The sequence below is a fragment of the Coregonus clupeaformis genome, chromosome 17 (assembly GCF_020615455.1).
Source record: "Coregonus clupeaformis isolate EN_2021a chromosome 17, ASM2061545v1, whole genome shotgun sequence".
Classification (NCBI taxonomy): domain Eukaryota; kingdom Metazoa; phylum Chordata; class Actinopteri; order Salmoniformes; family Salmonidae; genus Coregonus; species Coregonus clupeaformis.
The window spans coordinates 22,872,370-22,888,711 of NC_059208.1; the positions used below are offsets into that span (position 1 = coordinate 22,872,370).

General features: G+C 43.3%; 1 protein-coding gene across 1 annotated transcript in view; it reads left to right on the plus strand.

Moving 5' to 3' along the window:
• The first annotated feature begins 1,377 nt into the window (after positions 1-1,377).
• The window catches only part of LOC121585325 (igLON family member 5-like), a 61,961-nt gene continuing 46,996 nt past the window's right edge, over positions 1,378-16,342 (plus strand). Inside the window, exons 1-2 of the mRNA XM_045225974.1 lie at positions 1,378-1,397; positions 1,543-1,688. Coding sequence (XP_045081909.1) covers positions 1,378-1,397; positions 1,543-1,688 — 166 coding nt within the window. The remainder of the gene's footprint in view (positions 1,398-1,542; positions 1,689-16,342) is intronic.

The window sequence follows — 16,342 nt, forward strand, 5'->3', positions numbered from 1 at the left end:
TGCCAGAAATATAATCCAATGTCCAATCTAAAGTCTAAAAGGAGGCACTCTCCACTAATCATTGCTTCTAGCTGTTCTAGCTATGCAGTCAAAATATGGCTAGACGTGTGTTTGTGTGCGTGTGTGTGTGTTTGAGTGTGCCTGCGTGTGTGCGTGTTTGTGTGTGCAAGCATGCGTGTTATTACTATTGTACATGTGTGCATGGGATGCCACAGCGGAAGCTGGGAGTGGGATGTAGTGGTCACTGGTGAGGCATGGAGCCAGAATTCAGACCGACCATCAACCTGCTGGTCAATCATAAAGAGCAGAGAGTGAAGCTAAATGACTAGCTAAGCTGCTGCTGAGGTCATTACACACCTACATGGTTTCCTACAGATCTCTTCTACTACTCTACACACCAGGCAAATATTACACCAACTCTCGCTCTCTCGCTGTCATTCAGTAGAAATGAGGGGAATTGGAGTCTCCAATCCCTACTGAAATCCTGAGGTATCATCCACTCCCTAGGGGTGAGTTGAGTCGAAGGATCTCACCTTTTTAACGGCTGCATCTTTTTAAGACGCACCATTGAGGATCAATTGATCAATTACATTTGAACGAGACACTCTTAGTCGGGTTGAAATGTTCCATCCATCATTGCCATCGCTCTCTTTCTTTCTTTCCTCCCTCTTTCCTCCCCTACTCTGTGCTATCCATTTCGCTCCTAACTGGGTTTGGGGGAGGGGAAATTATCTCCTGATTAAATTTGATTAAAGCTATTTCACCTCAAATTCCCTTAGACGTGAACTGATACAACATAATGCAGGGAGTGTCTCACTTGTGGTTCTGATATCACTCAACCCTTCTGCAGACTTTGATTATTTGTCTGCACTTTTATCATACTTATTTCACCAAAGATCATGATATGATTACACTGAAATAGGGTTCTACTGTAAACACAACAAGCATCCAATGCTCTAAAAGGATATCTACAGTAGATATTACATTGACATTACATTGCCAAGACCATGCCATTTGCTGCTCCATAATGGTGCAAACCAGTGACCACAACTCGTAGAATCACTACTAATCCACTTATTGAATATAATCATTGAATCATCCACATATCCAGCCATCTGTCCTGGAGATGATATCATTGGCTTGGCCCACCTAGCAGTTCTGCTTACCAGCCGCTGTGACCTCAGAGATTGGCTGTGACAGGGTCAGTGCTGAGACCTACACTGAGCTACAGTACAGTAAGTCACAGGCCTAATGAAGACCCTGGGGTGGTGAACGACAGGCTTTCTAATTGAATAGATGATTCCCTTAATGGAGCCCATGTGGAACCTGCCCCTCTTAGGATAATCTGTGGTGTGAGTGTGTGTATAGACAGCAGACATGGAAGTAGACACTCTCTAGTACTGCTGCGTGTGTGTGTGTGTGTGTGTGTGTGTGTGTGTGCATTAGAGCGTGCATGTGTAAATGTGAGTGTGCATATGCACTTGTGCCTGTGTGGGTGTGTTTCCTTTGTGCATATACATGTGTTTGTGTCTTAACGACCAGTGACCTGCTGGGAGCGGCGGGGGAAGTAGGCATCGTGACCAACGGCCTGGGCACGGTCAGAGCAGACAGACGGGCTCGTGCCAAAGCCCTGTCTCTAGCCAAGGCCGTAGCTTCAGTGTCACCACTATCTCAGCCCCGGCCCCAGTGTGTGCGTGTGTGTGTGTCTGTGTGTGCCACAGGAGGCCCGTGGTGCCTTAATTGGGGAGGACGGGGTCATAGTAATGGCTGGAATGGAATTAATGGAATGGTATCGAACACATCATTGTGTTTGATACCATTCCATTCACTCCATTCCAGACATTATTATGAGCCGTCCTCCCCTCAGCAGCCTCCTGTGGTGTGTGTGTGTGTGCCCTGTCCCTAGACAAGGCTCTAGCTGCAGTGTCACCACCGTCACGGCCCAGGCGCCAGTGACACCGTTGGGTTTCTGACTGTTTACACTTTCACTTACGTTTTTACAGTGCATTCGGAAAGAATTCAGACCCCTTGACTTTTTCAACATTTTGTTACGTTACAGCCTTATTCTAAAATTGATGAAATTGTGTTTTTTTTTCATAAATCTACACACAATACCCCATAATGACTAAGCAAAAACAGGTTTTTAGAAATGTTTGCACAAAGAAAACTGAAATATCACATTTAAATAATTATTCAGACCCTTTATTCAGTACTTTGTTGAAGCACCTTTGGCAGCAATTACAGCCTCGAGTCTTCTTGGGGATGACGCTACAAGTTTGGCACACCTGTATTTGAGGAGTTTCTCCCATTCTTCTCTGCAGATCCTCTCAAGCTCTGTCAGATTGGATGAGGAGCGTCGCTGCACAGCTATTTTCAGGTCTCTACAGAGATGTTTGATCGGGTTCAAGTCCAGGCTCTGGCTGGGCCACTTAAGGTAATTCAGAGACTTGTCTCGAAGCCACCCCTGCGTTGTCTTGGCTGTGTGCTTAGGGTCATTGTCCTGTTGGAAGGTGAACCTTCACCCCAGTCTGAGGTCCTAAACGCTCTGGAGCAGGTTTTCATCAAGGATCTCGCTGTACTTTGCTCTGTTCATCTTTCCCTCGATCCTGACTAGTCTCCCAGTCCCTGCCGCTGAAAAACATCCTCACAGCAGGATGCTGACACTACCATGCTTCACCGTAGGGATGGTGCCACGTTTCCTCTAGAGGTGACGCTTGGCATTCAGGCCAAAGAGTTCAATCTTGGTTTCATCAGACCAGAGAATTTTGTTTCTCATTTAATTCAATCAATTTTAGAATAAGGCTGTAACGTAACAAAATGTGGAAAAAGTCAAGGGTTCTGAATACTTTCCGATTGCACTGTATTTTGCTGTGGGTGGCGGGTGCTTCATGATCAATTTTTGTGAAAGTATGGGTGAAGGGATATGGATGGGATGTGTGTGAGTGTAATTGCATCCATATATGTATACTGCATGTCATGTGAGTATAGTGTGTAAAGTATGTGTGGGTAAATGTTTTTGCTATGTGTGGGAGTAAATGTGTGCATATGTACAGTGGGGTACAAAATTATTGACACCATTGATAAAGATGAGCAAAAATGATAGTGTAAAATAAATAATTCAAATACTGTATGTATGCTTAGAAAAATTGGGAAATTATATAATTTTTTACTAATACAATTGCTCAGAGATAGAGATTAGTAATATTTATTTTCTGAAAAATGTAGGCATCAAAATTATTGACAACCCTGTTTTTAATACTTTTCAATACCTCACCTTTAAGGATAACAGCACTGAGCCTTTTTCTAAAATGTTTTGTGAGTTGGAGAAAACATTGGGAGGGATCTTAGACCATTCCTCCACAGAATTCTTCCAGATCCTTGATATCCTTCGTCTGCACTAATGGACTGCCCTTTTCAATTCAAACCACAGGTTTTCAATGGGTTTCAAGTCCAGAGACTGAGACTTTGATTTTGATGTATGCTTGGGGTTATTGTCTTGCTGGAAGATCCACTTGCGGCCAAGTTTCAGCCTCCTGGCAGAGGCAACCAGATTTTTGGCTAAAATATACCGGCACTGGGTAAAGATCATGATGGCGTTGACATTAACAAGGTCCCCAGGACCAGTGAAAGCAAAATAGCCCCATTACATCAAAGAACCACCACCATATATTACAGTAGGTATGGGATTATTTTCTGCTTATGCATTCTCAATTCGAAACCAAACCCACCGACTGTGTGCGTGGCCAAAGAGCGATATTTTCATGTCATCCAACAAATGTAAACGTATGGAGTTTGCTAAACAGCATTAGCACTTGGATTGGAACTGGTGCTTTTGTCAAATTACATGAAAATACAGCTCTTTTGCCACGCACACCATGAACTTTACCCAGTACCAGGATATTTTTGCAAAAAACCTGATTGACTCTGCCAGGAGGCTGAAACTTAGCCGCAAGTGGATCGGCAGGTAGCCTGCTGTTACAAGCATTGAGCCAGTAACCAAAAGGTCACTGGTTTGAATCCCAAAGCCAACTAGGTGAAAATCCCCTTGTCGCTCTGGGTAAGAGCGTCTGCTAAATTTACAAAATGTCAATGTAAAATCTTCCAGCAAGACAATAACCCCAAGCACACATCAAAATCCACAAAGAAATGGTTAATTGGTCACAAAATAAAAAAAATATCCTATGTCTATCTCAGTCTACTGACTTGAAACTTGAAAACCTGCTGTGGTTTGAATTGAAGATGGCAGTTCTCCAACTGATAAAACATTTTAGAAAAAGGTGAGGTATTGATAACAGGGGTGTCAATAGTTTTGACCCCCACCTTTCTGAGGAAAAAAAATATTACTTGTTAAACAAAATCTCTTTCTCTGAACAATTGTATTAGTATAAAATAATATAATTGTCCAGTTTTTTGGATCATACGATATAACTAATTTATTTTATACAGTCATTTTTGCACATCTTTATCAAGTGTGTCAATAATTGTATGTGTGTGTGTGTGTGTGTGCGTGTGTGTGCGTGTGTGTGCGTGTGCGTGCGTGTGTGTGCGTGTGTGTGTTTGCATGCGCGCATGCAAATGTGAGGTGAGTGATGGACACTGCAGTGTTTTGGTGCAAGGAGTTGTGAAAGGGAAATCAAAGAGCGCTCCAATTACTTGGCTTCCCCTCTACCTCATATAGAATAGAGTCTCACTCTTAGCTTTCCCCTGTGAGAGAAAAAAAGAGAGAAAGCGAACGAGAGAATGAGAGATAGAAAGAGAGAGGGGGGTAAGAGAGTGAGAGGGATATAAATAATAAATACATTTTTTTTTTTAAAGAGAGAGAGGGTGCGCATGTCTTTACCCAGGACTCATAAATCACAGAGAGCGGTGAGGCAGGATTATGTTATCAAGTAAAAAGTGTAGAGGAGGGGAAGAGGGGTTCTATGGGACAAGTTAGGAGCTATTGACACTGTATTGTTTCAAAAAGAAGAGGATAGAAAATGCTGCCCCTACAGCAAAGACGGCTAGATGACTTGAAAAAGCACATCTATTTTTCCGTGCAGGTGAGAAAAAAGCCTGAAGGGAAGTATGAGACAGAGAGATAAAATAGAGGAGTATGGCAGAAAGGAGGCAAGAAAAGGGAGACTTACCAAGACAGAAAAAGAAGAGAGACAGAGAGGAAAGAAAAAAAGTGTTTTTGGAAGCAGGAGACGAATTTGCTATAGATAAGGATGTTTCCAAATCAAACCAAATATTATTGGTCACATGCTTCGTAGACAACAGGTGTAGACTAACAGTGAAATGGTTACTAATGGGCCCTTCCCAACAATGCAGAGAGAAAGAAAATAGAGAAATAATAGAAAAGTAAAACACGTAATTATAAAAGTAATAATAGATACACAATGAGTAGCGATAACTTGGCTATATACACGGGGTACCAGGGGTACAAGGTAATTGAGGTAGATATGTACATATAACTAGGAATAAAGTGACAGATGATGAACAGTAGCAGCAGCATATGTGATGAGTCAAAAACGTTAGTGCAAAAAGTGTCAATACAGACAGTCCAGGTAGCTATTTGGTTAACAATTTAACTATTTTGGAGCGTTATGGCTTGGGATAGAAGCTATTCAGCGTCCTCCTGTTGGTTCCAGACTTGGTGCATTGGTACCGCTTGCCGTGTGGTAGCAGAAAGAACAGTCTATGACTTGTGTGGCTGGAGTCTTTGACCATTTTTAGGGCCTTCCTCTGACACCGCCTGGTATAGAGGTCCTGGATGGCAGGGTGCTCAGCCCCAGTGATGTACTGGGCAGTACACATTACCCTCTTTAGCGCCTTGCGGTCAGATGCCAAGGAATTGCCATACCAAGCTGTGATGCAGCCAATCAAGATGCTCAATGGTGCAGCTGTAGAACATTTAGAGGATCTGAGGTCCCATGCCAAATTTGTTCAGCTTCCTGAGGGGGAGAGGCGTTGTCATTCCCTATTCATGACTGTTGATGTGTGTGAACCATAATAGATCCTTAGTGATGTGGACACCGAGGAACTTGAAGAGAGGTGGAGAGGAGAAGCGTGAGAGCATGGAAGGACAGAGAGAACTAGAGGGAGAGAAGGAGAGAAAATAGTCTATCTCAGATCTGTGGTTGCAGGATCCAGTCAATTATTAATGCCATGCAGATTAAAGTCGACAAACGATGCAATGGTGGCTGCTCATTCCCTCGCCACTTTACCCTGCCTTCGGGAAAGAAGAGGGAGACAGAAAAGAGAGGGAATGGGGACGAGAGGGAGAGATGAGTGGAACAGTTTGAGTTTGTTGTTGTTTGTTTGTTTACTTCACTGGGAAGAGACAGAGTGAGTGAAGCTGGGATGTAAACAGCAGGGCGACTGGGACCAGTAGGACACTTAATTTGGGGCAGACTGAAGGGGAGGAAGTAGCGTATTTGCCCCTAGACACCAATCCAAGTTCAGTTTCACGTTTTCCCCCTAACGGTTAAGATATGGATTGGGGAAGGGGAGCTGATCCTAGATCTGTGCAATTCTTCCTGGAGCGGTGGATAGAAACTTGAACGGTATGATTAAAGTCATGTCAGGATTAGAGAGTTTGTGTGTGTGTGTGTGTGTGAGTGTGTGTGTGTGCGCGTACGTGCGAGCGAGCGTGCATGGATGTGTGTGTCTTAACCGCTTCGTTAAAAGGATCAGCTCTCAGGTGTAAAAACAGCTGGATGCCCTTGAGTGAAGCAATTAACCCATAGCCACACTGGTGCTATAAATAGACTACAATCGACACAAATACAATGTACAAGATAAACACAATTTGTGTATTTGTAAATCCAGTAAATCATGCTATTCATAAATCGAAAAAATTCATAATCCTGTAATTGTGTGTCTTAAATATACCTAGGGCACAGATTATATGCAATCTAACAACAACATCCTTCCCATGGGCTAATGTACCACTCTCAATGTACAGTAAGCATACTATACAATGCTGACGATGCTCCAGAGTAAGAGAGGATAACCCAATGTACTCTACATGTCCTGCCTGAGCTCAGCAGGACAGTATACTAGCTCAAGGGAAAATCCCATAGCCGAATAGCCGGATTTCACAGAGACCTCGGACTGGATCTTAGTGGGAATTATCTCTAGCTTCTCTACTATAGCCTACTCTCAGGTGCTCATTCAGACCATTCAGACCAAGGGAGGTATGAATAAGGCATAACATTCTGAAATGTGTGTCAAATGAATACAAAAAAAGAGTGAGAGGAGGAGGGATAAAAAATATATATATATTACTCTGGATGTTTTATTAGGCGCGAGGCTGCTGCGGGGAGAGCAGTTTTAGGCCTGTGAGATTAAATGAACAGGGCTTTGAGGTTAACCAGAGATCCAGTGATGGATAAATGGTGGGATGGTGTGGCAAGGGGAAATGGGTAAAGAGAATACAGAATGGAGAGAGCAGGGAGAGAGAGAGAGAGAGAGAGAGAGAGAGAGAGAGAGAGAGAGAGAGAGAGAGAGAGAGAGAGAGCTGAAGGAAGAACATACCCATTTGAATGCAGTGAGCTGGGGCCATCGTGTTTGAAAAGGCAGAGGCAAACGATGGAGCCTGGAGCCCTGAATCCTGCACGGCTGCCTGCCTCACCATCTGTGGCTGCGAAGTGCCCAAAATTCATTAGCAGGCCATTGGAGAGGGGAGAGGGCGATGAGGACAGGTCCCCACTGGGAGACCAGGAGAGGGAACTAGAGGGAAGGAGGAGAGGAGAGGAGCGAAGGCAGAGAGGAAAGAGCAGGAGTGGAGAGGAGAGTGAGAGGGAGAGGAAGAGGAAGAGAGAAATAGAGAAGAGTGAAGGGGAGAGGAGAGAGGGAAAGAGGAGAGGAAAGAGAAGAGGGGACTAGAGGGAAGGAGGAGAGGAGAGGAGCGAAGGCAGAGAGGAAAGAGCAGGAGTGGAGAGGAGAGTGAGAGGGAGAGGAAGAGAGAAACAGAGAGGAGTGAAGGGGAGAGGAGAGGAGCGGAGAGGAGGGCTCTGTGTGGCAGAGCTAAGGCTTTGAGCTTGTTGGAGACTGACTAAAGATCTGGATTTGTGTGACACATCTGTACAACATCTCCATCAGAGACTTCCTGTCTGTCTCGCTCTCTCTGTCTTTATCTCTGGCCATGGGAGTCCCTGCATCCCTACTCTCTCTGTGTCCCGTGTAGCTCAGTTGGTAGAGCATGGCATTTGCAACGCCAGGGTTTTGGGTTCGATTCCCACGGGGGGGCAGTATGAAAATGAATGCACTCACTAACTGTAAGTTGCTCTGGATAAGAGCGTCTGCTAAATGTCAAAATGTGTCTGCCTATTCGCTCTTTCTTTCTCCCTCACTCTTTTTTCTCTCGTTCTCTTCTCTCTCCCCCCTTTCCCCCAATCCTATTCCCACTCTCTCTTTTCTCCTCCGGCTCTGACTCAAGTCTCTCTGGGGGGCTGAGAGGTGGCGGGCTGAGAGAGAGCTATGTAGGAACTTGTGTGCTCAGATAAGCTGGGGAATTAGAGGGTGGAGATCAGTAGTGGTGTCAGTGATGAGTTCAGAGAGGAACTGGAGGCCTCCCTGTCTTCCTGGAAACACTCTGTGAACTTGGAACACACACACACTTACACTCAAACTCACGCACACACACACACACTTTGTTTTACTATCCTTGTGGGTACCAAAAAATGTCTTCCCATTCGAAATCCTATTTTCCCTAAGCCCTAACCTTAACTCTTCACCTAACCCTAACACCTGACCCTAACGTATCCCTAATTCTAACCCTAACACTAATTCTAACCCTAACCCTAAACCTACCCCCTAAGCGTAAAATAGGCTTTTTCTTGTGTGGACTGGCAAAATGTCCCCACAAAATGTCCCCAATTTTCCTTGTTTTACTATTCTTGTGAGGACTTCTGGTCCCCACAAGGATAGTAAAACCAAACCACACAAACAGACACACACACACACACACACTCTCTCTCTCTCTCACACACACACACACACATCCACCTGGCAGCGAGTAGGATACATTTTCATTCAACACCAGTAAGCCCCAGTTTAGTACCATGGAGGGCCTTGAACTCAGAGAAGGTCCCCCCCATAAAAAGATGGACAAAAATTGCTTTGGGGGATAATCCATGGAACTACGGCATATAAAAGATGTGTGAGGGGGCTGAAGAGGAAAGTAATGAGCTTCAACTCTGATATTTCTTCTCTTTCATCACGAAATGAAAAGTTATTTCAATCAGCTTGTGGTGGGAACTACGTGAACCAGGCAATCATGTCTTGCTGCTGTATAATTTTTTGGGATTTTATTTTAACATTCTACCTAGTTTAGATACTTGTATGGGAACATTTGGGAGTCTGGGACTAACGTTGGATTTGTGTAAAGTTGAATGCTGTTGTAGAACACCACAATGTTAACATGCGTAAATTAATAGCTTACAAGTGCCTGTGTAACACTTCACTTGAAGCCTTCAGCTATAATGCATTATGATGTGGTTATAATACATTGTAAGACTTGTTATAGGCATCTATGATCCTGGAAGGTTAGGTCACCTTTGCATTTACCTTTACAAATTACACTTAGAAAGAATAGCTATGATAATGACAGTTTATAATAGTTTGTCTTATTGCAAATTATGTAGCCTAGATATATTTTAAAAGAACAAGCATCGTCTGGGGGATGCAAGATCATATTTTCACACTTTGGCTTTGACAAGGAAGTCTGGGAGTTTCAGCGTGTTCTATTATTCATATTTCAATGATACATGTCTCACAAGTATGCCATGTTTGATGTCTCTTTATCCTTTAGTGTGCTGTGAACTGTAAAGTGTAAGTTTGCTGAAAAATAAATGAATATCGCCACTGTGCAGTATGCACATGGACAGCAGCTGTCAAAGAGTGTGTGTCTGCATGTTTGTGCGTACATTTCTGTGTCTGAGCCTGTGTCAGTGTGTGTATTACACTGCTGGCAGAGCAGTTTGCTACTCATTTCCAGATAATTCTCACATTAACACATACAGTGCCTTCAGAAACTATTTATACCCCTTGACTTATTCCACATTTTGTTGTGTTACAGCCTGAATTCCAAATGGATTAAATATATGTTTTACCCCATAATGATAAAGTGAAAACATGTTTTTTATAAACAAATTCCACATTCATTGAAAATGAAATACAGAAATATCTCATTTACATAAGTATTCACACCTGTGAGTCAATACATGTTAGAATCACCGTTGACAGCGATTACAGCTGTGAGTCTTTCTGGGTAAGTCTCTAAGCGCTTTGCACACCTGGATTGTACAAAATTCTCTGTCAAGTTGGTTGTTGATCAAGGCATTAATCCAAACCAAACAGCTCGGAGGAGACAGACAGCCCGCTAATAACATCTGGTGGCTTGGATTTTTCAAAACAATTTTAGCATTCACCAAAGAGATTAATAACCAATTTTAAGAAATATCATCATAATATGAACATAGATTTTCAAGACAGTTTAAGTCAAAACTGTAACTAGGCCACTCAGGAACATTCAATGTGGTCTTGGTAAGCAACTCCAGTGTATATTTGGCCTTGTATTTTAGGTTATTGTCCTGCTGAAAGGTGAATTTTTCTCCCAGTGTCTGTTGGAAACCAGACTTAACCAGGTTTTCCTCTAGGATTTTTCATGTGTTTAGCTCTATTCCGTTTCTTTTCATCCCCCCAAAAAACTCCCCAGTCGTTGTCGATTACATGTATACCCATAACATGATGCAGCCACCACAACGCTTTAAAATATGAAGAGTGTTACTCAGTGATGTGTTCTATTGGATTTGCCCCAAACATAACGCTTTGTATTCAGGATATAAAGTTCCTTTCTTTGCCAAATTTTTTACAGTTTAACTTTAGTGCCTTATGGCAAAGAGCATGCATGTTTTGGAATATGTATATTCTATACAGGCTTTCTTCTTTTAACTCTGTCATTTAGGTTAGTATTGTGGAGTAAATACAATGTTGTTGATCCAGCCTCAGTTTTCTCCTATCACAGCCTTTAAACTCTGTAACTGTTTTAAAGTCACCATTGGCCTCATGGTGAAATCCCTGAGTGGTTTCCTTCCTCTCCGGCAACTGAGTTAGGAGGGAAGCCTGTATCTTTGTAGTGACTGGGTGTATTGATACACCATCCAAAGTGTAATTAATAACTTCACCATGCTCAAAGGGATATTCAATGTCTGCTTTTATTTTTACCCATCTACCAATAGGTGCCCTTCTTTGCAAAGCATTGGAAAACCTTCCTGGTCTTTGTGGTTAAATCTGTGTTTGAAATTCACTGCTCAACTGAGGGACCTAACATATAATTGTATGTGTGGAGTACAGAGATGCGATAGTCATTCAAAAATTATGTTAAGCACTATTATTGCAGTCCATGCAACTTATTATGTGACTTGTTAAGCAAATTTTTACTCCTGAACTTATTTAGGCTTGCCATAACAAAGGGGTTGAATACTTATTGACTCAAGACATTTCAGCTTTTCCTTTGTAATACATTTTTTTTTAACATAATGGGGTATTGTATGTAGGCCAGTGATGCAAAAACTCAATATAATCCATTTTAAATTCAGGCTGTAACACAACAAAATGTGGAAAAAGTCAAGGGGTGTGAATACTTTCTGAAGGCACTGTACTGTAGGGAACAGAGAGCCAGAGAGACTTTTTTGAGCCGTATACCGCGACAAGGCATTAATCCAAACCAAACAACTCGAAGGAGATAGACAACCCCCTAATAACATCTGGTGGCTTGGATTTGTTTGCGATTTTAACATTCACCAAAGAGATTAATAATAATAATAATAATAATATGCCATTTAGCAGATGCTTTTATCCAAAGCGACTTACAGTCATGCGTGCATACATTTGTACGTATGTAAATATATATTATATGTAAATATATATTATATATATATATATATATTAATAACCGATTCATCATCATAATATGAATATTATTAGGACACATTCCAAAGATAAATGAAAGACAAATTAGTTAATACTATATTTTATTATTTATTACATATTTCATTGCCTCGGCTATGTTGCTGAAACCCCCTTAGCCCCCTTATATTAAATATAACAACTTTATCTAGCATCATCTGTGGCAAATCCATCATTGGAATGTTTCACCCTCCCTCAGGTGACAATCCACAATGTTACGGTGTCCATATAAGGACAGCCTTAGTCTCAAGTCCTGTTGACACCGAGGCTGTCCTAATACTGTCACCGTACTTACTCGTTCCCTCTTCAGCCAGACAATGAGGCATTAATATACCTTTGGTCATAAAAGACAGAGGTTAGTAATACTGGCTTTTTTCCAAGTCCTTGGCTATTTCTCCCATCACAAGACCCTCTCACGCTCTCAGCCTGGCTCGGTGAAAAGTGTAAATATTAAATGGCTCTCCATCGATTGCTTTCTAGTGCTCCTTGCTTGCCTCCTTCTCAGAAGAAATACCCAAATACGTAATCATAGAAGCTGGTGGCATCTGTTTTTACGAGAGGGTTTGTTTCACTCCGAGGGCCTCTTTTCTCAGCGAGATGAAGAGTGTGTGTGTGTGTGTCTGTGTGTGTTCGGCGGCAAAATGCGAGCTTGCAAACGGTTTGCTAATGCGGTTGTCGAGGGAATGAGGCTTTTGTGTAAGCAAGCTAACAGCTTGCTGCGATGCCAAACGAGCCCGGGTTTCATCCCAGCCACACAATGAGGGAACTCTGTTTCCTTCTGCTGTGTTGAGAGAAAGAGAGAGAGATCCTTAGCGTTTGTTGCTTCCACATGGAAAGAAGGGGGTGTACCTATATGGAGTCCACATTAGGAAGTCCTGCTGAGACTAAGGCTATCCTAGTATTGACACTGTATAATTGTCTAATGTTTAGACAATTGAGACGGTAATAGGGAAGGAAGGTACGTCAGAGCGAGGAGCGATGAGGTCAAAAGAGCACTGTAAGAAAGCCAGAGCTGAGTAGTCCCCCCTGCCACAGCCCACCACACAAGAGTTTGTGGTGTGTGCCATACAGGCTCTCCAAAACACCCTGCTCTGGCCAAACATAGCTAACACAAAAGCCCTGCCAGAGAGGCTAGCAGTGGTAGCATAGCAATGGCAGAAATGTTGTGATTCAAGCATGAAAGTGTAAGGAGATCTGCATGCACAGTACAGATTAATCCAAGTCACGTACGCGCACGCACACACACATCCCCGATATATGCCAGCCTGCCAGTGCAGTGCACCCGCCTCTCCCTCCCTCCTCCCTCTGTCTTCCCTAGGGGCTCCTTCCTAAGCTGATTAGCTGATTTCTGCTCCCCGAGGTAATTCTGTTTTGTTCCTAGCGCAAGTGGTGCTGATGCCGTGAATGATCCTGACAGTACTGACTCCTGGGCTCTTGCCCCGTTCTCCGGCAATCCCCCTTTGTTCCCTTCCTCTACCTCACCTCTCCACCCTTTCTCCCTCCTTCCCCTCCTCCTCTTCTCAATTCTCTCAACTGTCCTCACGAAGGAGCATGACTCTGCAGCTCCTGGCTGTGCAACCTGCTGCTCTGAGAACACCTCAACCCATACACACACACACACACATGCAGGGGTGCAACTTTCACTGGGGACGGGGGGACGGACAGACGGACGGGGGAGGGGGAGTTGGGGTGACGGGGGTCATGTCCCCCCCACAGTTTTGTCATTGCAATTTGATACAAAAAATGCAACGGTGTGCTTTAGGACCAAGCAGACGCCTCAGAACGGTCGGGTAGGCTGTTTGGAGTTTTTAGCCTCTGAATTTAGAACCACAAGGACAACACAGAGCGGGCGGACAGGCTGTGTGTAAGGCAAAGCACCAGCACGGGAGAGTTGAACAGAGGCAGCTGCTGTCAGTTTGTTGCGCTCTTTTTACGAGTTGTAAAAGCAAGCAGAGCAGAAACTGGCTACTCTTTAGTTGACTGATTTAGCTGGCAAGGTAACTGCTGTTTAACTTAACAGAAAACAACTAAACTAGTGTTTATTCCCAGTGGTGAGCTATTAGCTAGTGTAACTGACATGTAACGTTAGCTAATGTTTCATCCCTTCTCGACTGAGGTGAATGAATTAGCTAGCTAGTAGCTAACTTACCACAGCCAGCTCAGCTCTCTAGTTATCTGCCAGATAGTAATAATAACCACCTCACATCACTACAGCTGTTGTTTGTACGGAAATATTTTGTAGCCTTTGTTTTGTCCCATTTCAACAGAAGTAAATGAACTTGGCTAGCTTTCGCCAGTTGATGTACCGTTAGAGAGAGAGCTGGCCAAAAGTTGGCTAACGTTAGCTATTATCTTTGCCTCAATCACACTAGACCTGACTCAAATGATGAAACCAGCGGCCAAACGATTGAAGACCGATATTCTGACATTTTTTCAGTGCAATGTGAGTTTTTATTGGTCAGTATAGCAATGTAACGTTATTGATCTGTCAGTTTCTCTAGCTAATTCCCTACTTTTCAAACAAACACAGTAATAAACAGCTCTACAGGCTTCACTGACATGGTGCACAGTCAGTTCACAACACTATGCTCATCATGTCTTAGCAGGATCAGATGGTGACAGGTGTCCCAGCAGGATCAGACAGCCAGGGAAGACCAGTCTACGGAGCTCAGGAGAATTTTGCAGTATATTAACAATATCAGTGAATGATACAACGTTCCATCTTGAATTGATGGGTAGACCTACAGTAGCTACAGGACAGCAGCTTAAGCTTAAAGCTACAGTCTGGAATCTGGGAATAATGGTCATTTCAATTATTGAACCATTGATCCTATTCTTGGATAATATAATGTATAAATGTACACCAAGGTTATTCTTTGTCATGCCTCATCTTAGGATGATCAGATGTTGACAGGGGTCTCACCAGGGTCAGTCAGTCAGTGAAGATCAGTCTGTGATGGAGCTGAGGTGAATTTTTGCAGATATAACACTTTATTCTCTCCGTGCAGCAAAAACTGGACAAGACAGATGCTTCAAAGATTGAAACTATTTTAAGGCAGTCTGACAAACCTCCAAAATGTATTTCCAAATTGTATTAAGGGTTGATATAGGCTTTTCCCGATGACACAAAACATGTCAAACAAAACTTTGAGGAAGACATGGTAGAAGCTATTGATGATGATGAATGGATACAGATACAGTGGGGAGAACAAGTATTTGATACACTGCCGATTTTGAAGGTTTACCTACTTACAAAGCATGTAGAGGTCTGTAATTTTTATCATAGGTACACTTTAACTGTGAGAGACGGAATCTAAAACAAAAATCCAGAAAATCACATTGTATGATTTTTAAGTAATTAATTTGCATTTTATTGCATGACATAAGTATTTGATACATCAGAAAAGCAGAACTTAATATTTGGTACAGAAAACTTTGTTTGCAATTACAGAGATCATACGTTTCCTGTAGGTCTTGACCAGGTTTGCACACACTGCAGCAGGGATTTTGGCCCACTCCTCCATACAGACCTTCTCCAGATCCTTCAGGTTTCGAGGCTGTCGCTGGGCAATACGGACTTTCAGCTCCCTCCAAAGATTTTCTATTGGGTTCAGGTCTGGAGACTGGCTAGGCCACTCCAGGACCTTGAGATGCTTCTTACGGAGCCACTCCTTAGTTGCCCTGGCTGTGTGTTTCGGGTCGTTGTCATGCTGGAAGACCCAGCCACGACCCATCTTCAATGCTCTTACTGAAGGAAGGAGGTTGTTGGCCAAGATCTCGCGATACATGGCCCCATCCATCCTCCCCTCAATACGGTGCAGTCGTCCTGTCCCCTTTGCAGAAAAGCATCCCCAAAGAATGATGTTTCCACCTCCATGCTTCATGGTTGGGATGGTGTTCTTGGGGTTGTACTCATCCTTCTTCTTCCTCCAAACACGGCGAGTAGAGTTTAGACCAAAAAGCTCTATTTTTGTCTCATCAGACCACATGACCTTCTCCCATTCCTCCTCTGGATCATCCAGATGGTCATTGGCAAACTTCAGACGGGCCTGGACATGCGCTGGCTTGAGCAGGGGGACCTTGCGTGCGCTGCAGGATTTTAATCCATGACGGCGTAGTGTGTTACTAATGTTTTTCTTTGAGACTGTGGTCCCAGCTCTCTTCAGGTCATTGACCAGGTCCTGCCGTGTAGTTCTGGGCTGATCCCTCACCTTCCTCATGATCATTGATGCCCCACGAGGTGAGATCTTGCATGGAGCCCCAGACCGAGGGTGATTGACCGTCATCTGAACTTCTTCCATTTTTTTATAATTGCGCCAACAGTTGTTGCCTTGTCACCAAGCTGCTTGCCTATTGTCCTGTAGCCCATCCCAGCCTTGTGCAG